Source organism: Brachypodium distachyon, chromosome 1 (genome assembly GCF_000005505.3).
Source record: "Brachypodium distachyon strain Bd21 chromosome 1, Brachypodium_distachyon_v3.0, whole genome shotgun sequence".
Classification (NCBI taxonomy): domain Eukaryota; kingdom Viridiplantae; phylum Streptophyta; class Magnoliopsida; order Poales; family Poaceae; genus Brachypodium; species Brachypodium distachyon.
Window position 1 is genome coordinate 16363035 of NC_016131.3, and position 22500 is coordinate 16385534.

Here is a 22500-nt window from a genome sequence, read left to right on the forward strand (position 1 = left end):
GCAGGTCTTTGCTGAGGTTGACCCTGTGGCATTCACAACTACATCTAGCTCGACGGGGATATTATTGTAGAAATAAATATTTATGTGGGTCGGACTTTAAACCAAGTCAATATTTTTCCTACTCAAATCGACATGCCAAAAGACATCAGCAAGTCTACATACATGCCACCCGTAAAAACAGAAAAAATTCAACAAGTCCAACTTTTAAGCCAGGGTCAAATTCGTGAAATGACTGAAATGAGATAAAAGAAATAAAGCTAATATGCTAGAAGCAAAAAAACAAAGGATTTCGCGAAAAAAAAAGACAGAGGATGAATTATACCGCATATGGTCCATGCATGGTGGACCGTGGAACATTCTTGGAGATCCTAGTCTCAAGGCTGCGTGTCGATCAAGTCGCACGGGCTTGAACCAGAAGGGCCAGGTTAGTGTTCGGAGAGTATCCTAACATCGCTACTTAGAAAGACCAGTTCTGCCTGAGTTTGAAGCGGCCCCGGAGGATCTCTTGCTAAAGGTGGCTTGAGAAGACCCAGTCGGTCCGAGCACTTGGCTAACGACCTCCTTAAAGCCTTTCATGACATAGGACTAAGTCAAACCCGCAAGGTTGACCGAACCTATTAAAAAAAACCATTGACGTGTCAATTTTGTACAAATATACGACGACCTTTGTCATAAGTTCGTCGTGCACGCCTTGCTTTACGCAATATATACACCATCGAGCATTGGTATCCCATATACCAAGTGTCGTTCGACAAATATTATATCATTGTAGATTTGATAAAAAGTAATTTAGAATAGTGGATGATGGTAGATTTTTCAATAAATCTAATCAAAGATAAAAAAAAATTGACTTCGAACAATGTTAGGACTTTTTATGTTTAGGGGCGGAAGGAGAAGTAGCCTACAGCAGCCTTGTTCAAGCAAATTGGTAGAACAAAAAATTCCCCTACATAGAGTTTAAAAACTTTGACTCAGAACAACATTAGGACTTCTTATGTTTATGTTTAGGGACGGGAGGAGAAATAGCCCCACACCAGCCTTGTTCAAGACCTCTAAGACCCCTCGGAAATGCCAATTTCCTCATAACAAGACCCTAAGACACTGGTTTAAGGATTAGACTGCAGTAGCATTTTTCAAATCGTGAACATTGCAGTGTCATATACTCCCTTTGATCCTAAATTCTTGACTTAAATTTGCCCAAATATGAATATATCTATTCTTAAAAAGTGTTTAGATACATGTAATATTTCGATAACAATTTAAGATCGAAGGGAGTATCAAATTAACCCTTTTCTGTTTAGTGCACTGTAAAGCAATGATCTTTTGTCATGTACCTCTACTCCCCTAGCCTATAGGCTATAACCCCTCCCACCACCCCATCGATTTAAACTCAATGAGAGAGTACTAGAGTGCTCCCTCTAGTGTTTGCTCTCGCGACTCTTTGACTAAGATCAACTCGGACTTGAGGAAACCTTCTTAGGGACTCAAGTCTCAAGGTTATGTGTCGATCAAGGTCTACACGGGCTCAAGCTAGAGGAGTCAGGTTAGAGGTCCGAGGGTATCCTAACGTTACTACTCGAAAAGACATGTTTGATACAGCCTGAGGCAGTCTCATAAGATCTCTCGCTAAAGGTGACTTGAGAAGACCCGTTCGGTCCAATACTTGGCTAACGACCCCCTCGAATTATTTCCTAACATAGGACAAAGTCGTAACCGCAGGATCGACTGAACCTGTCCAAAAAATATTGGCGTGTCAGGTTTGTCCAAATATACGATGACATTCGCCATAAGACCGTCGTATATGCCCTGCTTTATGCAGTATACCATCGAGCATTGGTACCCACCATACCGTGTCGTTCGACAACAACAACAAATATATATCATGGTAGATTTGATAAAACTAATTTAGAGTCATACAAGATGTCAGATTTTAAGAAAAACTCGATCAAAATTTAAGAAGTCTCACTTTAAAACAACGTTAGCACTCCGTATGTCTAAGAACGGGAGGAGGAGGAGGAGTAGCCTATACCGGCCTTCTTCATGCAAATTGGTGCTGGAGTATAAGAAGAAGTACGATAACGAGTACACAACACAGGGCGACCACTAGATGCGGGGGCCACGACGACGACGCTGCTTGCACCACGCCGACGCCGCCATCATCGTTGCCCTCGCCTAGCAGCACGGCTGCTGCTGCACGGGCCGCCGCCTCCGAGCACGCCGCCTGGTACTGCCGCTCGTCGTCGAAGTAGGCCGCCGAGGCGCCGTGGTACCAGTACTCGCCCACCGGGCCATGGTAGCCGCCCAGGGCCGGCAGCTTGGCGTGCACGGCAGCGGGCTTCTTCTTCCCGAGGCCGGCTCTGGTGACGACGACGACGACGGGGCAGGGGTCCCTGCAGATGCAGCACTCGCGGTTGTTTTCAAGAGAGGAGACGCGGATCCGGAGCGCGCATTTGGAGCAGACCGAGCTGTGGCCGCACGGGCCGATGGCCACGAACTCCAGCGGCTCCATGCACACCGCGCACTCCTCGGCGCCGGCGTCGGCATCGGCATCGGCATCGGCAGGTGGCGGCTGATCATCCGCAGGCGCTAATTCAACGTCGATTGCTACGTGGCTGCAGAGTTTGCCGGGAGACGCGAGCTTCTGCTCTGTGCGTTTGGCTCCTTTGGCTTCGTCGGCGGCGGCGGCGGTGTTGTTGATGTCAACGACGACGTGGCCGGCCGTGGCAAGCTCAGCCATGCTCGATCGGGTCTAGCTATTACACGATATACTTGCGTTCGTGTGCACCTTTATGCCCTGGTTTGGTTATTGAATCCTACCGAGCCGTACAAGTTATTAGGGTGCTGACTGAATTCACGTCGGATTTGGTTTACTGGCTGACAAACGGACTCGGACTTCTGTCCTCGATCCTTCGGGCGAAGCGTGTCTATACTTTTCTGATCTGCAGGGTTTTGGCCCGTGTGGCCTTGTCTCGATCTCATCTCTTGAACCACGTACTGGATGCCTGTTCAGTTATTCACCTCAACTCTGCCAGTGGTACATGGCCGGGCGCCCGGCCCGGCTCGCTCGGTCGGTCGTCTCTGAGAAGATCGCATTTGCCAATCTTTCCAAGTTGTTAGTAAATTAATACCCTCCATTTTTAAATACTACCATTGCCTAGCAAAACCAATCGTGATTTTTTCAGGAGGTGAAATCCATACATACCGTCACAAACATTTTTTTTCCACCAAAAAATAACATCACAGAGACATTCACATAGGTTTAATTATTTTTTAGGAAAACACACTCGAATGTGTGCCTAGTTTTTATATAGAAGAAGGCCTAAGCCAGTCCACAGATACAACCCAACCACCGAATACAACGGATTACTCACTCAAACGACCTACAATCTTCCAACTTAGACGCCTCTCCTTTTATCAACTCAGGCCACCGGAGAGCAACGGTTAAGGAATATGCGTTGATTGCGCTCAAGCCAAATATGACGCAAAGTCAGGAGGATAGTGCCACTCTTCTTCTTGCGGACAGCGGGCGGCCAAGAGTTGAAGAGAGGCTCCGACCAGGAGCGAAGGGAGGCGTGTTGACTAGGCGAGAAGGAGATAGGTCTAATTATCATACATCACCTGCCGCTAAGCAAATTGAAGGGCTTTTGGACAAAATTTCTACTTCTCTATGGCGAGGGGCGACGAGCATAAGAATGCTTGTGCATTGCACTGCGCAGAAAAATCTTCCCGTATTACAAATTCACTCAATTTTGGAGAGAAAAGAGCAGAAACTACTATGAGCAAGAACTTACCAACAAATGATTAATCTCTAACCGACATTAGGATATTTCAAAAGGGTTTTGCTATTGAGAAGTCGCATTATTTTTAGTTAGAGATCCGTGGACGTATTTGGTTATCGGATTTTAATCTAACGATAGCACGCGAGAGATGGGAGAGTGAGGGGATAACTCTCAGATCTTAATCCAACGCCTCTCATACATCAACTAAGATGTAATGTTTTTTGCTTAAAATCTAGGCAAGTGAGAAACAAAAATGAAAAGCCCGAAAACACAAAACATAAATAAAAATGAGAAGTCAAAAAAAATTTAAACTATTTTTAAAACTTAAAAGTTGAAAAATAAAAAGTTGCCAAACATGTTTGAAAAAGATCCCTGTCAGAATTCGTCCACCTGTTTTTTTTTAGAGTATCAGGAGGCCAGAGGCCCCCGGTTCCATTATGAATAATGAAACCAGCGTACGTACAGGAGTTCAAAGTAAAACAAGAGTAAATTTCACAGAACCACAGGTTTTGAGGCAGCCTTCTCACGGAGCACTGGTAGATGCTAATTTGTCCACAGAATCACAACTTTTGTGTCTAATTGTCTCAGTCTACCCAAAACACGTGTTTAAGCTCTTTTGACACTATTTCTTAAAGGTGGGGCTCGCACGTCAGCCGTCACATCTTTTTCATCGGACCCTTCGTCTTTTTTTTTTCCTCATCGCTCTTCTTCTTGAACTGGCCATGGAAATTGACCCAGCCAGTGGTGCGGGCGGTGAGGCAGCAGACGGGCGGGCGGCGGTGGGGCGGGCGCGCGGCGGGCAGCAGGGAAGCACGGCAGGCGGCCGGGCGAGGCAGCAGGCGGCGCGCGCCCGCAGACGGCGGGTGGCGGGGAGCAGGCCGTCGGGACGGGCGGCGGTGGGGGCGGGCAGCAGGGCGGCGAGGCGGGCGGCAGGCGGCGGAGGCCGGGAGGGCGCTCATCCTCTTGAACATGTCGAAGGCGACGGGGAAGAGGCTGCGGCGGTCGCAGCAGAAGCGGAGGCAGGCGTTGAAGAGCTGGAGGTCTGGCCCGCAGGCCCCCGCGAGGATGTCGTGGATGAGGTTCTCGGGGGCGACGGGGCGCTTGCCGGAGGAGGCGGCGGTGAGGGCGGCGAGGTAGGAGGCCGGGGCGTGGCGGAAGCCCGGGCGGAGCGCGGCCCAGCGGAAGAGCGCGAGCGCGAGGTCCGGGTCCTGCTCGGAGTTGATGGCGTCGGCCAGGTCGCACGCGGTGAAGCCCGGGCGGAGGCGCGTAACCCACGCCGCGAACTGCTCGTCCGGCGGCGTGCGGACGGGGGACTGCGGGTCCCAGACGGGGACGGCAGAGGTCTTGGAGTTCCCAAACGAGGGGGCGGAAGAGGAGGTGGTGAAGCGGTGGGGATTTAGGAGGCGGAGGCTGCGGGGAAGGCAACAAGGCGGTGGCCGCGCGGCGGGCAGCAGGGCGGCGTGAGGCGGGCAGCAGGCCGGCGGGCACGCGGCGGGCGGGGCAGAGCGGCTGGGCAATGAGGAAAAAAAGAAAAAGACGAGGGGTCCGATGAAAAAGATGTGACGCCTGACGTGCGGGCCCCACTTGTAAGAAATAGTGTCAAAGGAGATTAAATACGTGTTTCGGATAGACTGAGACAATTAAACACAAAAGTTGTGGTTCTGTGGACAAATTAGCATCTATCAGTGCTCCGTGAGAAAGCTGCCTCAAAACCCGTGGTTCTGTGAAATTTACTTTAAAAACAAATGTTCGACAAAATGAAACTGCTACATGAAGCAGATAAGCAACAAAGGTAACAGAAACAAAAGTGTTCATGCCACGTCTTCAGAGGTCGCAGGCGCAGCGGCATTGTAGCGGCTCAGGATGTCACGAAGCTTCAACTCGACGAGCAAGCGCGGGAGAACGCCCATTGATTGTGGCGACTTAGCAGGACCTGTTTTATTTTGGACAGTCATCCACCAAATTCCCCACGCAGAGTTTAAGAACATTGACTTAGAACAACATTAGGACTTCTTATGTTCATGTTTAGGGACGGGAGGAGAAATAGGCTACACCAGCCTTGTTCAAGCAAATTGGCAGAAAAAAAAGTACGGCAAACAGGGCGACCGCTACAAGCGGCCACGAAGACGATGCTGCTTGCACGCCGCCGCGGCCGCCGCCATCACCGTTGCCCTCGCCTGCTGCTGCCGCCGCCGCCTGGTACTGCCGCTCGTCTTTGAAGTAGGCCGCCGAGGCGCCGTGGTACCAGTACTTGCCCACCGGGCCATGGTAGCCGCCGCCCAGGCCGGCAGCTGCCTGGCGTGCATCTTCCCGAGAGTGCCGGCTCTGGTGACGACGACGACGGGGCTGGGCTCTCTGCAGATGCAGCAATCGCGTTTGTTGTTGTTGTTTCCCGGAGAGGAGATGCGGATGCGGAGCGCGCATTTGGAGCAGACGCAGCTGTGGCCGCATGGCCCGATGGCCACGAACTCCAGCGGCTCCATGCACACCGCGCACTCCTCGGCGTCGGCAGGCGTTAATTCGACGTCGATGGCTACGTGGTGGCATGATTTGGCACCTCCGGCGGAGGCGGGGGCGTCGTTGATGTCGACGGCGACGTGGCCGCCGGTGGCCAGCTCAGCCATGGCTGCGGGATCGATCAGGTCTAGCTACATCACACGAATATACGATACGTATACGTTGTGCTGCGTGCACCTGTATGTATGCCCAAGTTTGGTTAATTATTGAATTGTACCGTAACCCGTTTGCTAATTAAGTATTTGTACTGCGTACGAGTTGACCGGCCCACGTGGCTTGCTGACTGAATTCGCGTCGGAGTCGAATTTGGTGTCGGCTGACAACCGGACTCGGACTTCTGTCCTCCTTCTGTCGGTCGAAGCGTCCTGATACATTTCTGACCTGCAGGGTTTTGGTCGTGTCTCGATCGATGGGTTGAACCAAGTACTGGATGCATGTTCACCTCTCAATTCTCATGCCAGTACATCAGTTACATGGCCATGGCCGGGCGCCTGGTCCGGCGCGCGCGGTCGCCTGAGAAGATCGTATTTGCGAGTTCCTTCAAAAACATCGCCAAGCTTGGGATTGCCAAGAAAACCCGGTCATGAATTTTTTTTCAGAAGGAGAATACATATCATCACAAAATAAAAATCACCAAAAAAAGAACATCAACAGACAGGTTTGTATCATACATCACCTGTTTTTTTTCTTCTGAATCGTTGCCTAGGAAGAAGGTAACCGCGGTTTTTTTTTCTCTCCGTACAACATGTTCAAGTTGCCTGAGGAATTCCCACCTTCAATCTCAGCCATACATTTCTTTTATCTAATGATATAAAAGCATGTTTTCACCGGATATGTCGCATATAAAAATGGTTCCAGATCATAGTTTATCATATGGATCCCTTCATCTTACATATCATCTCCTTATTTTGTTTTTGTTTTCCACCGTAACTATTTTTAACGTGGTTTTCCTTTCTATTTTGAATTTTTTTACGGTACCCCGGATTTAATAGAAACCGTTTATTTGTCCCAATCTAATGAATATCATTGCTTGTTACTCCATCTCAATCCCACGGAGTACTGAGTGGAAAAACCAGGGAGTACCCCGAATTGGATGGCAAACTTGTAATTATGTTTGAACCTTAGGTCTTTGAGATTTTGATTTGCAGTTAAGAAAAATAAAAAAAAACGTTTTGCTATACCACAGACGACTGCTTTTTTTGGTTAGAAAACAGGCGACGTCTACACCGTCGGATGCACCATTAAGATGTGCTGATTCCGTTGGGTTGTCTCGTTTTACCCATTTCTTTGTTCGCTGTTTGGCTGTTTGCTCCGCTGTTGTCCCAGTCCCCGTTCTGCACTTCTGCTAGGCAGCCTAGGCTGCAGGTTTCTCCAGTGAAGGGAGCAGTTGGAGGATGGGGGCGAAGGGAGCAGCCGGAGGGCGCCGTTTTCTCCAGTGCACGCCGCTAGAGCTTACCATGGAGGTGCAGGAGGTGCGGCTCCCATCCCTTTCCCACAGTGACGGGAACGGGAGCAGCGGGGGGAGAGCCCGTCGGAGTGGGGGCGAACTGAGGCAGAAGAGCTCCTCGGAGTTGGGGCGGAAGGGCCTGTCGCCGGAGCTCGTTTCCTTCCTTTCCCGCGGCGGCGGTGGCCGCGGAGCCCCTCTGCGTAACCCCTGCGATTTCATCCGAGGTCCGTTTCCTTGTTGCGCTTCGTTGTAGGTGACTCTCGTGGAGATGCTAGCCGTGTTCCCCGCCGTTTCTACTCCAACGAGAGATCCCTGTGCTCGTGAGCTTCCTGTTTTTGGCCGCTGATTTTTTATGTTTGCGTTTTTTCCTTGGATCGGGTGTAGCAAGGCGAAGACTACATACGCGAGAGGGGAGGGTGGCACGGAGCACTGGGGGGCGGCGCCACTAGAGCAGGGGGCGCTCCAGCAGGGGGTGGCGGCGGCGCTCGGGCAGGAGCCGGCGGGGTGGCGGCGCTAGGGCAGGGGGCGCTCCGGCGGGGGGTCGCGGCGGCGCTCGGGCCGGAGCCGGCGCAGTCAGGAGGCGGTGCGGCGGCTGCGCCGAGGCGTAGCACGGGCGGCGGGGTGGCGGCTGCGCCGAGGCGAAGCACGGGCGGCTGCGGTCCCTAATCCTCTTCTATCGGTCTGGTCTCGGACCAGGAGTCTGGATAATCTAATCTATTTGATTAAGGGGCGAAAAGACTATCGGACAAGGCTCCCTGCAGATGCAGCACTCGCGCTTGTTGTTGTTTCCGAGAGAGGAGACGCGGATCCGGAGCGCGCATTTGGCGCAGACCGAGCTGTGGCCGCACGGGCCGATGGCCACAAACTCCAGCGGCTCCATGCACACCGCGCACTCTTCGGCGTCGGCATCGGCATCGGCATCGGCGGGCGGCGGCTCGACGACACGAGCTAATTCGACGACGTTGATGGCTACGTGGCTGCAGGGTTTGCCGGGAGACGCGAGCTGCTGCTGCTGTGCCGTGAGTTTGGCTCCGGCGCCGGAGTTGTCATTGATGTCGACGGCGACGTGTCCGGTTGTGGTGGGGAGGTCAGCCATGGGGGCAGCCGTGCTCGCGCGATCGGGTCTATTACACGATACGTGCGTGCGTACGAGTGCACCTGTATGCCAATCGAAACCACCGCGACCCGCTTCGCCAATAGTTAGCGCGTACAAGTTAGTATAAAGTTGCCGAGACTGAATTCGCGTCGGACTTGGTGTCGGCTGACAACGGGACTCGGGACTTCTGTCCTCCTTCGGGCGAAGCCTCCCGACACTTTTCTGGCCTGCAGGCCGTTTGGGCCGTGCCTCGGTTGAACCCTGTATTGGATGCATGTTCACCTCTCATCGCATGTCCATGGCCCGCGGCGCGCGGTCGTCTGAGAAGACCGTATTGGCGTGTTCGCCGGTTCCTTTACATCGCTCTGTTAAGTTTTTAGCAAAGTAATACCCTCCATTTTAAAACACTTGTCGCTTAGCATTGCCAAGCAAAACCAATCATGAATTTTCCAGGAGAAATCACATGTCATCACAAACATATTTTTGTTTACCAAAAAAGAGCATCACAAGCATTCAGATAGGTTTAATCATATCATACATCACCTGCCGCTAAGCAAATTGAAGGGCTTTTTGACAAAATTTCTACTTCTCTATGGCGAGGGGCGACGAGCATAAGAAGGCGTGTGCGTGCATTGCACCGCGCAGAAAAATCTTCCCGTATACAAATTCACTCACTTTTGGCGAGAAAAGAGTAGAAACTACTACAAGCTAGCACTTACCAACATATGATTAATCTCTGACTGACGTTACGATATTTCAAAAACGCCTAGGCTCCCTTGGCTTTGATTCTGCAACGGTAACTCGGATCTGCCTGCCGTCAAGGTCCTACAGAACAAAGACCATGCACTCAATTAGCATATCGATTCAGATAATATGGACTAGCCAGATATTACTCCATGTTTAGACTTGAAATTGTGAACATAATATGCAAGAACTTACCACGCCATCAAGGTTTGATATCGCATTGTTGACCTCATCGGCTGAGCCATAGGTGACGAAACCAAAGCCCCTCGACCTGCCACTGTCCCGGTCATAGATTACCTTAGCATCAAGCACCTTTCCTTGTTCGCTGAACAGGTTCTCGAGCGTTGAGTTGTCGACGCCCCAAGATAAGTTCCCCACGTAGAGCTTGTTCCCTGAATCAAAGCTGCCACCGCCACCGCCACCACCCATGCCCCTTGGTGTTCTGGGTGCGAATTCATCTCTAGGTGGTGGTGGCCCAGAGTTAACCCTCAAAGGTCTTCCTTGGAATGTCTAATTTGGGAGATACAATCAATTATTCAATTAGTCAATCGTCTATTACTGCAATGTGCAATCAATAAACTATGCAAACAAGAGAAAAAAATAATCTCAAACAATTAGCAAAGTTCGCAGAAAAACGTTCAATTATGCTAGGACTCAGATTTCAGGATTCTATTAAGGCGAGTTTTAAGTAGGAATCTTTGCAACACATAAAAACTACATGAAAAACAACACCCTACAATGTATAGTGAACTAACTTTACCACAGCCGTGTGTACACCTTATCTACTGATAGTCATTGCAAATTTGGAACACATGACGTATACCATGATATAATACTAATACAAGGTGCCTTAAAACACATGAAGTATACTCACATATCCATTGAACTGCTCGACGGCAGCTGAAACTTCCTCGGCTGTAGACATAGTCACGAATCCAAATCCACGGCTTCTACCAGTCATCCTGTCGTATACAACCTGGAAGAAAAATGAGATTTTCTGAAAAAGGGGTCCAACGCTTCGTGTGCAGCTCTGCAACGATTTGAACATCCATTCGTTCTCGTAATTTACTATGCCACTGAACAAATTCGAATGTAGTCCAAGCCGAGACAATTTTACAGTATCTACACTTATCCTGAAGGAAAACAATCTCTACCGCAACAATTCCTCATCTATCTGATAAGCTGACACTAGACTGAAACAAAATGTGCTGACTCTGAACCCTCAACTAACCATGCAACACTGAGCAGAATTTTACATAGCACAATAGAGCATTTAACTTTACGCGCTATTACGGTTTGCGCGAAACTAATTAGTTACTACTGAGACGAGAGTCCGTTAATGCATACCTCGACCATCTCCACGGAGCCGGCCTGCTCGAAGAGCCCGGCGAGCTGCGCGCTGTCAACAGTGAAGGGCAGGTTGCCGACGAAGAGCTTCAGGTCCTCGGAGTACTCCGCCTCGGACTCGCCTCCCGCCTCCTCCTGCCCCTCGGCGTCCTCCGTCTCGAACTCCGAGGACACCGCCACGGCCACGGGCAGAATGAGCCGCCTCCGCGGCAGCGCCAGCAACGCCGATGCGGCGCGCACAGGCCCGCAGACGAACGAAGCTGCGGCCGCGGCGGGCTTGGCGGAGGAAGGGAGGGGGAGGAAGCAGTGGGAGAGCGCGGTGGAGAAGAGGGTGGCCGCCATTGCGAGGGATAAGACTCTTCGGGGATAAGGCTCTGGGGTTTGGAGGCGAAGTGTGGGAATGGGAGTGCACTGAGGAAGGGGGGCGGTTTTATAGCGTACGGGGATGCCAGATCAACGGCTGGATATTTCTCTCCCGAAGATATTTTTCCGTCGAAATCCACGAAACAGACCTCGCGGCGAAACAAAATCAAAAAATAAACCCGCGAAACTATTTCACAGCTCTTAACCTTTTGCTCAACTCCCAACAGCAATGAGTTATGCTATGTAGCTCGGCGCCTCTTTCCTCGGCGCTATGGTCCTGCCAGCGTGGCCAAGCATGTCTCTATTCACTGGTCATGTAGCGCCCTTCCTTGAGGTGCTATATCCAAGATCTTCACGCCTAGATGACAGGCACTATGCTGCAAAAACCTGTGGGCATCCGAGTTTCGGTCTCCGTTTCATCGAAGTACTACATGGTGCAAGTACTCTTACTTCTTCTTTTTTGCATGCACAACCATCATCAGGCTGCGCCGGTGCATTTTGTTTTCAAGCCTGAACACTGCTGCTGCATGAAAAGATGAGAAGCACTTTTGGAACCACGAAACATGACACCATCAGAAACTTATAAACAGTGCTAGCAATATTCAACTCAATATACAACTCTAATGGGCAACGCATCAAACACCTAACTTATGCTAGCTAGAGTGAAATAACCACGCTGGCCAATGCCATGCAGGTAAGGAACGATCATTGCAATGTTTTTATAGCAAAAGTGCGACCAACCTCACGCAGTTAATTAATCCTTGCTGAAGTAATCAGATTTATATGCATGAAAATCAAACCCATGCATAGCGCCTCTCATCTAGTCGTGAAGATCTTGAGTATAACACCCCACGGAAGGACGCTACATGACCAATGGGTGGGGACATGCTTGGCCATGCTGGATGGCTTGACCACACCGGCAGGGTCATAACGCCGAGAGAAAAGGCACTTAGCCACAGAGCATAGCTCCTTACTATCCGGCGTTAAGCAAAAGGGTTAGGAGTTATGAAATAGTTTCGCGTCGGTTCATTTTGTGATTTTGTTTTAGCGCGAGGTCTGTTTCGTCGATTTCGACTACTTTTCCTGGGGCTGGGATAATGAGGGCGCGTGGCCCATTGGCAGCGGGAGAGGTTTGTTTAGCTGGAACCTAGCTGTGTGTATATGTGGGATGGGATCAGATAATAGATTTTGGCAGATCTTATCACAACCTTCTTGTTGTTGTTGGTAGCACCATTTGAACGAAAGGAAAATTTTGAGTTATTCCGAAGAGGGATATAACTGTATCTTGCGAAAATACTCCAAAACAAGATACAGATGCTCGCTTCCAGCTTTCATTTTTCAATCAAAGGGAAAGAGAAACAAAAATTGAGGGTTCATAGAGGAACTGTGAGAAACATTTCAATCCTCACCTACAAGCGTATCGCACCGTATGACAGCACTATTCTTGTAGAAACTGTTCTCTCAGAAATAGCATTCTAGCTGAAAAGAAAGCCTACTCCAGTCAGAAGGTAAAGTGGTAAACACAAGCTGTTCTTACCAGCAGAATAACTACGACACAAAGGGCAGCGGCATCACAGAATTTTCTGGCATGCCAGCCCACAGAATACAGGGCAACAGCTTTGACATAGTAAAACGATACACAGGAGGATACAAAGTGCCGAAAAATCCCAGGGCATACACGCTAACAGGTATTTTCTCTCTGCTTCACAATTCAATCTTTTGCTAGAAGAACGATAATGATAACCAAAACCATGTCAATGTGCTGCCACAAGCATCAGGATTGGCCACCCTTGCCTACAAAATTTGTACAGCTGAGGATATCAGTTGCAATTCTGAGAACACGAAACGGCTCAAATGTCATTCACTAGCCAAGCTTGTAGAATCTTTCAAGCGCTCCCGCAATATCTCACAGAGCTTACTGCAAGCATCCATACAGAGCTCTACTGCCTGTTGACGAATATATTGAGATGTCAGTATAATTGCTATTGCTTCATTGTAATCTCAGATAATGCAGTAGATAAGACATACATTGGTGATTTTGCCATCAGACCACTCCCCTGTCAGAGTAAGTTGTGTAATCTCCTTGCGGGTCGGCATGTAAGATACCAAAAGACCTCCATCTTGCCATGCCTCCTCGTCCGAGGTGGGATCTATGATAACGTTCTTCCCTAAACAGGACTGGCACACAGAAGTTGAAGTTGATTAGCTTCAAGTTTAAATTATCTCTCGGTTGAAGAACATGTGTCAAAAAGAAGAGAGAATGCAGGAACATACCACAGATACTGATGTAACAAGGTCATACATCATGATTCCTGCATCTGCCAATGCAAGACTAGCGCAAGATATGATGATGGGAAGATCACCTGAAATGAAATCAACAGATATAAGTTATTGAGTTTTTTAATACAGAAATATAGTTCTGCAGATAGAAACCCCGAGGGAATAAAGGCTTCCATCAAATAATATACGTGAAAGAAAAACAAAGTTGCACCATCATATTGTACATTTCCTTGAGCTGGCAAATGTGATGAAACGCAGATTCAAAGTATTTCCGATGTTTTTCCTATTACTCACATGTGTTTTTCTCAAACAAATAAACACTACAACAAAAATGCACGTTCATACTTTATCTTGTGAGTAATAACCTGTTAAATTTATCTTACCAGACCAAGAACATCAGAGACTACATTGTCATTTTTGTCACTAAGATGAGCAAAAGTATGAACACAACTTCCAATAAGCACTAGAACAAGTTAGGAGCATTCCCTAATGAAATATGCACCATGTAATTAGGTGTAATATACTTAAGACACAAGCAAAGCATGGATAGTATCATACTGCCGCCAGACTCAAGAACCAACGCAAAAACATCAACAGTTGTCTTCGGAAAAGTATCCAGCATTACTGCGCCTTCCAGGGCTTTATGAAGCATTTCTGAGTACTCTTTGTTGTCCAATCCCTAGAATGAAGATGCACGTTATCAATCCTTACTTTAAAATATATGCAATGCAATACGATAATTCCCAAATAAGAGTGAGGAGAGCCAATTAAACAGCATACCTGCCCACGTATACCAGTTGCAAATGTTGTATAGCTAACATTGCAATTGAGCCTACCAGTGTCACTGTACAGCATTGCTTTCTTGCTCTCCCTTGGGCCAAACCTGCAAAGAAAACAATTGAACAAACATGACCGATCGATCAATCAATAAAGACAAGTCCAAGTGTCCAACAACACTGCACAATCCAACAAGATATAACAGATTTCAGAGTTCAAATTGTCCTTGTAATATTTGAGATTTTTGGCATTGAGAAGGCTTAGGCATACAGTCAGAGTCAGACATCCTAAGTCCTAAGTGATGAAAGCACAAGATCGTAAAATAATTACATTTGTTTTCGTGCTCAGATGATAACACATACAAATACACGGACACAATATGAGCATGAAATTATATAAATTGCTTAACAAGTTATAAGCATATTTAGTTCAAACTAAGAACCGGTAAATATATAGGTTGATCTTAGCTTGAAAGTATTTGATTCCATAGACAGATAGTTAATATTCAAATACTTTTAAGAGGATGAATTAGCATATTTTAAAATTGTAGTAATGAAAGGCCTTAATTTTCTAGAATACAACAGAAAACTTCTTTTTATACTTGGAATAAAAACCATACAACACACGTACAGTGGAAGAATATGAAGGCTGTTAAACTTACACTGACACAATGACCTTCGTCTTCCCAAATTCTGCGTAAGCAGACCCTGATGCAGCGGTAGTTGGTCCTGTTTGCATAACTGCAATGTACAATTAAATCAGAAATGACTCCAATACAGAACTGCTTCGCACTAGTTTCAAGATTCAACTCCATGGGTTACAGAACAATAAGCAATATTTTCTGGCCAAGATCAAGAGAACAGGGAGAGACAGCAAAGCACATTTTCAGATAATATATCAAAGAAGTAAGTTTGTGCAAGCATGTCATACACCATAATACTCATACACAGAAGAAATTTGTTGCTATGCCCTAAAGATCGTGTTATGCTTTACTAATAGCAAACTGGTCTAGCATGTATCTACAAGTCGCCATATTTTGCACCTTATGGATGGAAATGACACAAGGCTAAGTGTTAATGTATACCAGTCATGCTCGATACTTTGCGAGTTAGACTTGTGGGTGCTTTTCGTTCAAAGCAGAGATACACACAACATCAATTTAACTCAAGAACCGGCTACAGAAGCATAACAGTGAAACATCAATTCTAATGATTTTTTGCTTGGAATAGATCACTAGCTCAAGAGTGTGCACAAAAGTCCAAAGTAACGCGGTCAAGCACCATGTTTTTCACTAGATGCAGCAGCATACATGACACAGGACAAACAACAAACAACTTAGACAGGCATGGTAATCCAGGCATTTCACGGTGAGAATCCTCAAAGACCGCTGGACCCAAGGAATTAATTGTATGCCAGTGTGGCATTAGGCATGCGCTCGCTGGTCACGCATAACGTCGAACACCTCAAGCGCGCAGCAGTCAAGGTAGAGGAGGCGCTCAACAAAGACTGTTAAGCACGGAGCAGAGCATTCAACGGAGGCGGAATAACATTGATATGGAGGAGGGGAGTAGTTACAAGCAGGGCGGCAGTCGTGGAAGGAGCGGCCGTCGGCCCGGGGCCAGTCGGCGTCCTCGGCGAGGTGGCGCCGCAGCTCCTCCTTCCTCTCCCGCCGCTTGCCCCCGGCCTCCGCAGCCGGAGAGTAAGTCCCCGCAGTGCCCGCCGCCGCCGACATGGCCGGAAACTAGGTGTGCGTCTGCGTCGCCGGCCGCCTGCTCGAGCTGCGCTTAAACCCTAGTGGCGAGGGAGGAGGGCTGAGGTTTTTTTCGCTATCCACCGTTACAGCGTCGGCCTTAATCCGGAGGAGCAATTGGTTTTCTTCTCATTAGGCCCACCCGGTCGATAGGCCCTTGGATCATCTTAAGTTGAAAGTGCTGAAAAATTAGTACCGTGACCACAAATATAGCAAAATCTAAATGAAAAGGTTGGAGATTATGCAAACATATACGGAGTAGCAGGAAAATCAAATTTTGGAATGAGGGGACGCAGAGAAAAAAAAATGCAAAATGAAAGGGTACCATGGTTTTTCAAAGCTAAAAAGATGGCCCATCATACAAAGTTAGCAAGCAGAAAATGATTTGAGTACCACCGAATTTGACAATGACTGGATGCTGGTAAAAGAATGGAAAACGAATAGGTCGATAGCTCAGTTTTTTTTGTTTTTTTTAAATACTAAAAGGACGTACCATGCTACAATACAAAGTCAGCAAACATCTCAAAATAAAAAGTTTTGAAAACGATACAAATGTAGAAAAATAAAATTTAGTACTCTTAGCACTGTTTTGTTTCCAAAATAGGAAAAAAATTGGCCCATACAGGTCTCGAACCTGTGACCTTCGCGTTATTAGCACGACGCTCTAACCAGCTGAGCTAATAGGCCATTTGTGAACTTCTTGTACTTGAATCATACTTGGAGAATCCATCCCCAGTCACGCTCTGAAAGGTTAATGGGTTCAGTCGTACGTACCAGCCCAACGATGAAATCAACTCCAGAAGAGGTTTAAAGCCCAATACAGGCGTAATAGTACTCCGCTAAAAAACTGCCATAAATCGTCTCCGTTTTACAGTCTTATCGCACGCACACGTGACACGACTAGCCAAGAAGCCTCAGATTCTATCGGAACAACTCCGGCGTACCTACATTTCTCTCGCGAGTAAATTAAAAAAAAACATCACAAAGGTTAGGATTTCACGTTGGTACCGGTGTACGTTTTAGTCGTTAAAACCCACCGGATTACACAAAGTATGCGGTTGTTAGCGGAAAATCCGAAAACGGACGGTCAGGCCGTGGCAATCAACTGAACCACACCACAGTCCACATCGATGGAAACCCCACGCTCGCTGCCGGAAAACCCCTGCTGTGGCGGCGCTGCCACGAGATCCCCCGCCCCCGCCGCCTGAGGTCTCCTGCCATTGCCTTCCGAGATCACCCGCCGCCGCTGCCGCCCCCGAGCTCTCCCTTCGGCGCCACCAGTGCTCTGTTCCGCGCGAACCACCGTCGCCGCTGCTCTGCAAGCCCTCGCGAGAAACGTCGCCTCCCGCTGCTGTCGCTCCGCCGGCGCACGCAACCGCCACCCTGGAGACCACTATGTGCCGCCCCCGCCCAGTGACGCGGCTGATGCGTGCGGTGGCACGGGGCGCGTGCGCGTGCACAGCTCGCACGAGGCGGCGTTGGTGGGATGGCCGCACAACGGCGGCGGCTCGCCCGTGGTGAGGCAGCAGCGGCGCGCGCACGCGGCCTGACACGGCGGGGCCAGCGCACGGTGCAGCGTGGCGCGGCCCGCACGTCAACGACGGTGCGGCCTCGCGCGGCAACGGCAGCGGCTGGGCGGTGCGCGGCCAGCCCGTGACGGCGCGCTCAGCGAGGGACGGCGTGGGGGCGAGCAGCGCGAGAGGCCTCGCGCGGGTGCTGCGGCGAGCACAAGCAGAGCAAGCGGCAGCGCGTGGGGGCGAGCAGCGCGAGCAGAGCGAGCGGAGACGCTGTTGCACAGGGTGGGGCGGGCAGCGCGAGCGGCGGCACGCGGGGGCGCGCGGGGACTGACAGTGTGTGCGGCACGGCGCGACGCTGGACGCCGGCTGCGGCGTCGAGGTCCCCGCAACGCCGGAGCTGCCCGCGCGTGTCGTGGAGGAGGAGATGGAGAGGCTTCGCGCACGCGGAGGTCAGGGCCTAGAGGTTCTGGGCTGGGCGGTATGCGGAGGCGGGGAGGAACTTGGGCCGGCAGTGCGTTGCGCCGGAGCGGGACGACTTCCTCACGCTGGACGCGTACGGACTCATCGTCGTGCGCCATCCCAGCTCGGCAGAGCGTCACCGTCCAAGCTCTGAGAATTTGGATTAGCTCCAAGGCGTGCGCGTGCGGAGGTGAAGTCCGGCGGCCGCGTGTGGAGGCTAAGGGCTAAGGCGGCGGCTCGCGCGGGCCTGCAAAGCGGCGACGGCGTGCGTGTGTCCGCACGAGTCAAACAGCCCACCAGCTGACGTGGTGCCAGTTAGGTCCTGACACGTGGGCTCACCTTGTTAGATTCGGGGTTATTGCTAGCAACGGAATAGTTAGCGTAATCCGGTGATTTTAAAAACTAAAACGTAAACTAGTACCAGAGTGAAACCCTAACCTGTAATGTGGTGGGTTTTTTTAATTTACTCTTTCTCTCGCCCTCTCCATTTCTTCCGTTTTGAAATCAGAGAGTGAATATTAGTATTTTCTACGATTCATAATGTTGTTGTTCTCGACAACAATTAGAATAAGAGGTGCCAATGCCCGATGGCACAAGCACGGGAATAAAGGTAGGACGTGTACACCGGCCTAATAGCGAAGGTCGTTGTACACTTGGACAAGTTGACACGTCGATATTTTTTTAATAGGTTCGGTCGACCTTGCGGGTGCGACTTAATCCTATGTTAGAAAAGGCTTCGAGGGGGTTGTTAGCCTAGGGCTTCGACCGAGCGGATCTTCCCAAGACACCTTTCGGCGAGAGGTTCGTCAGGGCCGCCTCGTACTTGGACCAAACGCGTCTTTCCAAGTATCGAGATTAGGCTTCTCTCAGAACTCTAACCCAACGCTTTCTCCTTCGAGTCTGAGCCAACCAAGGCTAGCTCGGAGCCTCGAAACTAGAGTCCCCTAGAAGGTTTCCTCGAGGCCGATCGACTTCGAGTCAAGAGCGGCGCGCCAGAGCGAACCTTAGAGGGAGCACTCTAGCCCTCTCCCCTTGAGTTTATTCAAGTGAGAGTGAGTGATACATGCCCCCATGTGAGGTATTTATAGTCTAGGGTTCATGACAAAAGACCATGGCTAGCCTTGAGGAAGAAATAAAAGTGGGGGCAAAATGATAAAAGTAGCTCCTTTGGTCCACAGCTTTTGTGTGCACCATGAGGGAAAAGAAAGGCTTGCTCCATTGTCCACCATGGACTAAGAGCCCCCTCCTCGCACCTTTCTTGCCTCGTACTCTAGCTCATTTGACCTTTTGACCATGGCATGAGAGATTTTGAATTGTTGAATTGTTTTTCTTTGACACGTAGGATTGACCGCGTCACGTGGACGTCTTTGACTTCAGCTTGCGAAATGTTGATTTGGTCGTCGCCACGTAAGATTTACGGTACGGCCCATTTAAGGATTTTATTTTACTACAACACATAATACTCCATCCGTCCCACATTAAGTGTCCAAATTTGGACACTTAATATGGTAAGGAGGGAGTAAGTGTTTCAGATATTATACTAACTTAATAGTATAAAATTAATATAAAATCTGATACGCTTATTACTACTGTTTGAGCGGAGACTCCTGCGATCGATCTCAGTCGTGACGACGAAACCATACCGTTCATTTCGCTCACTGCCGTTTCACGGACTGGACAGCCAATCGAGAGCCCAAACAGAAAGTAGGTAAGTACGTATGCCCCGGCTGGCCGCCCCCGGCGTCGACCGTTGTTTCGTGGCAGCTTCCAGGGCTAGCTTCCTTGTCTGCCTGTGCACAGCACGTACGTAGGAATTCCAAGTCTTAATCATCTGATGTCCCGTTCGCGTGCGTGCAACATGGCATAGAGCAATTGGACCCTTCCTTGTTTGTGTGCAATGTCGACGTCAACAAATTTCTCTGGAACGTAACGTACACGTGCCCCGGCAGCTGCCCGGAAACTTCCTGGGAGGAAGGAAGGAATAAGCAGCAGCCGGGCCAGACAGAGCCAGGAGGGGAGATCTTGATCGAGTCGGTGCCCTTGCAAATTTGGACTGCACCGGCTTGGCCCTACACGCTATTAAAATTTCGGACCCGAATCATGCTTCAGACTGGACGTTGGAACGCGCCGTCAAGCTTGATTTCTCATCACGATTTCGTCGTTCCGGCAAGTAACTTGGAACTTGGAAGGAAACATCGTGATCTTCAGTTAGCCAGAAATTCTCATGTGAGAGGTGTTCATTGTGAGAGTTGTGACCAATTGGCAAAATCAGTTCGATTGATTTGATCCATTAACTAATAACTTGAGAATTAGTGCGTTAATAATCAATTCGTCGCACAATCCATGCATGCATCGCCCCAGTACCCCAACTCTCCGCAGAAGGAAAAAAAGAACAGAACCACACACACACAGACGCCCCCGCCATCTTCTGCCACGGGCGAGCTGAGAAGGATCGAAGACCATGCACCGTGCGACGGTAAAAAGCAAAGCTAGCTCAGCAGAGGCCGGCCTCGAGGAAGGCGACGAACTGGAACATGCTCATGCGTCCGTCGACGCAGCCCGCGGCGGCGATCATGGCCCGGCACGCCGCTGCGTCCTCGTGGCACCCCAGCTTCGCCAGGGCGCCCCGCAGGTCGGCGGCGCCGATGAAGCCGTCGGCGTCGGCGTCGAGCACGCCGAACGCGCGCTGCACCTCCGCGAAGCTCGGCTCCTCGGCGTCGAACAGCTTGGCCGCGTCGGCCTGGCCCATGCCGACGCCGCCTGCGGCAGGTAGACCGATCCGGGCCATGATCTCCTCCACCTCCTCCTTCCTCAGCGCCTCGTCCTCTTGTTCCTCCTCCTCGACGACATCGGCATCGCAGCACGATGATGATGATGGGGACGCGTAGAAGCATTTGCACGAGCAGTTGGCGGGCGACGGGGTCACGAGGAGCAGCGACGACCTGGCGAAGCACTGCAGGAAGGAGGCGTAGCTGTGGAAGAAGGCGGAGGCCGCGGCGGCCAGGAAGCCGAGGAGGGACGGGATGAGCAGCAGCGGCTCCCGGAACGAGAGCACGCGCCGCAGCAGCGGCCGCGCAACCGCCGCCGTCGTCGTCTCTGCTTCCATGATCGCTCTAGACTTTTAACTGATCGAGTCGCGTGTACCGGGCGCGAGAGGACGGAATGAAACGATGGGGCGTGTGAATGAGTAGATAATAGTGTGGGGTGTGAGGGGGTTTATATGCGTGGGATGGACGATGACCTGGGCTTAGGATTTGGAATATTGCGGAGTAAACAAGTCTCCGGTCGAGACGAAGCTCCCTTCTCTTCTCATTTTTGCATGGCGTCTGGTGGGAGGGACGAAGCTGCGTGCGTGCTTCGCGAGCGGCAAGTGTGAGAGGGATGGATGGAATTGAAGGTGACAGTATTCCATTAATCAACGCAAGGAAAAAACAGAAAACAAAAGGGGACTACTAGTATTTATCGGAGAATATTGACAAGACAAGTAATGGACAGGAGAAAATTGGGGAAAGGAAGGGAGGAAAATAAAGGGAAAGGAGAAGGAGGATCGAGTGGTAGCTGTGGTTTGGTGCGGGATCAATTCGTGTGGATCGGTTGGCAGTTGATGATGGCTTGACGATCGATCTGGGTGCATCAGCATTTCAGCATCAGCTAGCGCGGGAAGCTTCGTAGAAAGCGGTACGTACTGTGGGTGTGGTGTGTCTAGTTAGCCGGCAGCAGTAAAGTACCCTCAATTGGGCTACGTGCGTACGAGTCTGGCCACCTGTTCATTTCTGGCTAGTTTGATTTGTAGAAACATATTTATCATTACCTCTAAGTCGTATGCAGAATAAAAATAAAAGTTGTTCATGTAACACACAACAGTTTTAAAAATGTGCAACGATTCATTCATTTGATAAATACTCTCTCCGTCCCATATTAAGTGATTTTATATTACATGTATCTAACCACTTTTTAGGCATGGTTACATTCATATTTGGACAAATTTGAGTCACTTAATTATTATGAGACGGAGGGAGAAATACTTGAGAAATATTTGGACAAATTTGAGTCACTTTTTAGGCATGGAGTAATCAATGCTCAAGATCGTTGAGTGAGAAATACTCGATAAAAATGTGCAGTAGTATTTTTTGGTCCGTGTAGAAATAGACGGTTCCGATCATGGTTAAAACTCTTTTTTGAATCAAAATGCATCCATCCACAGATGTTGATCGTGCCCTTAGCTAGACAGGCATTGGCACAGCAAGGATCAATGGCAATGCACAAAAGAATCAGCAAAAGCGTCCGAGTTGTCTAAGCTAGCACTACTACATGGCTGAATTCTCAAAGAAGCTCTAGTGGCATATTTATTTGTTATGTAAAACAAAAGCACACATTCAAAATGCTCATTAGCTGTCAATCCGTGACAGCACGGTACGGCAAAG

The 22500-nt window shown here is 49.6% G+C and overlaps 3 protein-coding genes, 1 long non-coding RNA gene and 1 other non-coding gene across 5 annotated transcripts; 1 reads left to right on the top strand and 4 right to left on the bottom strand.

Annotated features, from left to right (window-relative positions):
- Window positions 1-7252: 7252 nt before the first annotated feature.
- LOC112270031 lies at window positions 7253-9505 on the top strand. Its single transcript, XR_002962335.1, has 2 exons — window positions 7253-7967; window positions 8128-9505. It is a non-coding gene; the product is annotated as an uncharacterized LOC112270031 (long non-coding RNA).
- Window positions 9306-11340, bottom strand: LOC100832013 (RNA-binding protein CP29B, chloroplastic). The gene is made up of 4 exons (XM_003562578.4): window positions 10931-11340; window positions 10458-10559; window positions 9779-10093; window positions 9306-9664 (listed from the first exon to the last, which is right to left on the bottom strand). The coding sequence occupies exons 1-4, from the start codon at window positions 11270-11272 to the stop codon at window positions 9596-9598; spliced, it is 828 nt and encodes a 275-aa protein (XP_003562626.1). The 5' UTR covers window positions 11273-11340; the 3' UTR covers window positions 9306-9595.
- Window positions 11341-12658: 1318 nt separating this feature from the next.
- Window positions 12659-16326, bottom strand: LOC100831709 (exosome complex component RRP41-like). Its single transcript, XM_003562577.4, has 7 exons — window positions 15926-16326; window positions 15012-15090; window positions 14354-14456; window positions 14132-14252; window positions 13568-13656; window positions 13322-13471; window positions 12659-13240 (listed from the first exon to the last, which is right to left on the bottom strand). The coding sequence occupies exons 1-7, from the start codon at window positions 16080-16082 to the stop codon at window positions 13151-13153; spliced, it is 789 nt and encodes a 262-aa protein (XP_003562625.1). The 5' UTR covers window positions 16083-16326; the 3' UTR covers window positions 12659-13150.
- A 387-nt stretch (window positions 16327-16713) lies between these two features.
- TRNAI-AAU lies at window positions 16714-16787 on the bottom strand. The gene has a single exon. It is a non-coding gene; the product is annotated as a tRNA-Ile (tRNA).
- A 3538-nt stretch (window positions 16788-20325) lies between these two features.
- LOC100825975 (probable calcium-binding protein CML21) lies at window positions 20326-21387 on the bottom strand. Its single transcript, XM_003559874.4, has one exon. It carries the CDS (start codon window positions 21180-21182, stop codon window positions 20571-20573), a length of 612 nt encoding a protein of 203 aa, XP_003559922.1. The 5' UTR covers window positions 21183-21387; the 3' UTR covers window positions 20326-20570.
- Window positions 21388-22500: the final 1113 nt, after the last annotated feature.

Coding starts and splice junctions, on each gene's coding strand:
- LOC100832013 (XM_003562578.4), bottom strand. CDS start 11,272: ATGGCGGCCACCCTCTTCTCCACCGCGCTCTCCCACTGCTTCCTCCCC. Junction 10,560..10,930: donor GCTCCGTGGAGATGGTCGAG/GTATGCATTAAC, acceptor TTTTTCTTCCAG/GTTGTATACGACAGGATGAC. Junction 9,665..9,778: donor TATCAAACCTTGATGGCGTG/GTAAGTTCTTGC, acceptor TTTGTTCTGTAG/GACCTTGACGGCAGGCAGAT.
- LOC100831709 (XM_003562577.4), bottom strand. CDS start 16,082: ATGTCGGCGGCGGCGGGCACTGCGGGGACTTACTCTCCGGCTGCGGAG. Junction 15,091..15,925: donor CCACGACTGCCGCCCTGCTT/GTAACTACTCCC, acceptor TGTACATTGCAG/TTATGCAAACAGGACCAACT. Junction 14,253..14,353: donor CAACTGGTATACGTGGGCAG/GTATGCTGTTTA, acceptor TCTTCATTCTAG/GGATTGGACAACAAAGAGTA.
- LOC100825975 (XM_003559874.4), bottom strand. CDS start 21,182: ATGGAAGCAGAGACGACGACGGCGGCGGTTGCGCGGCCGCTGCTGCGG.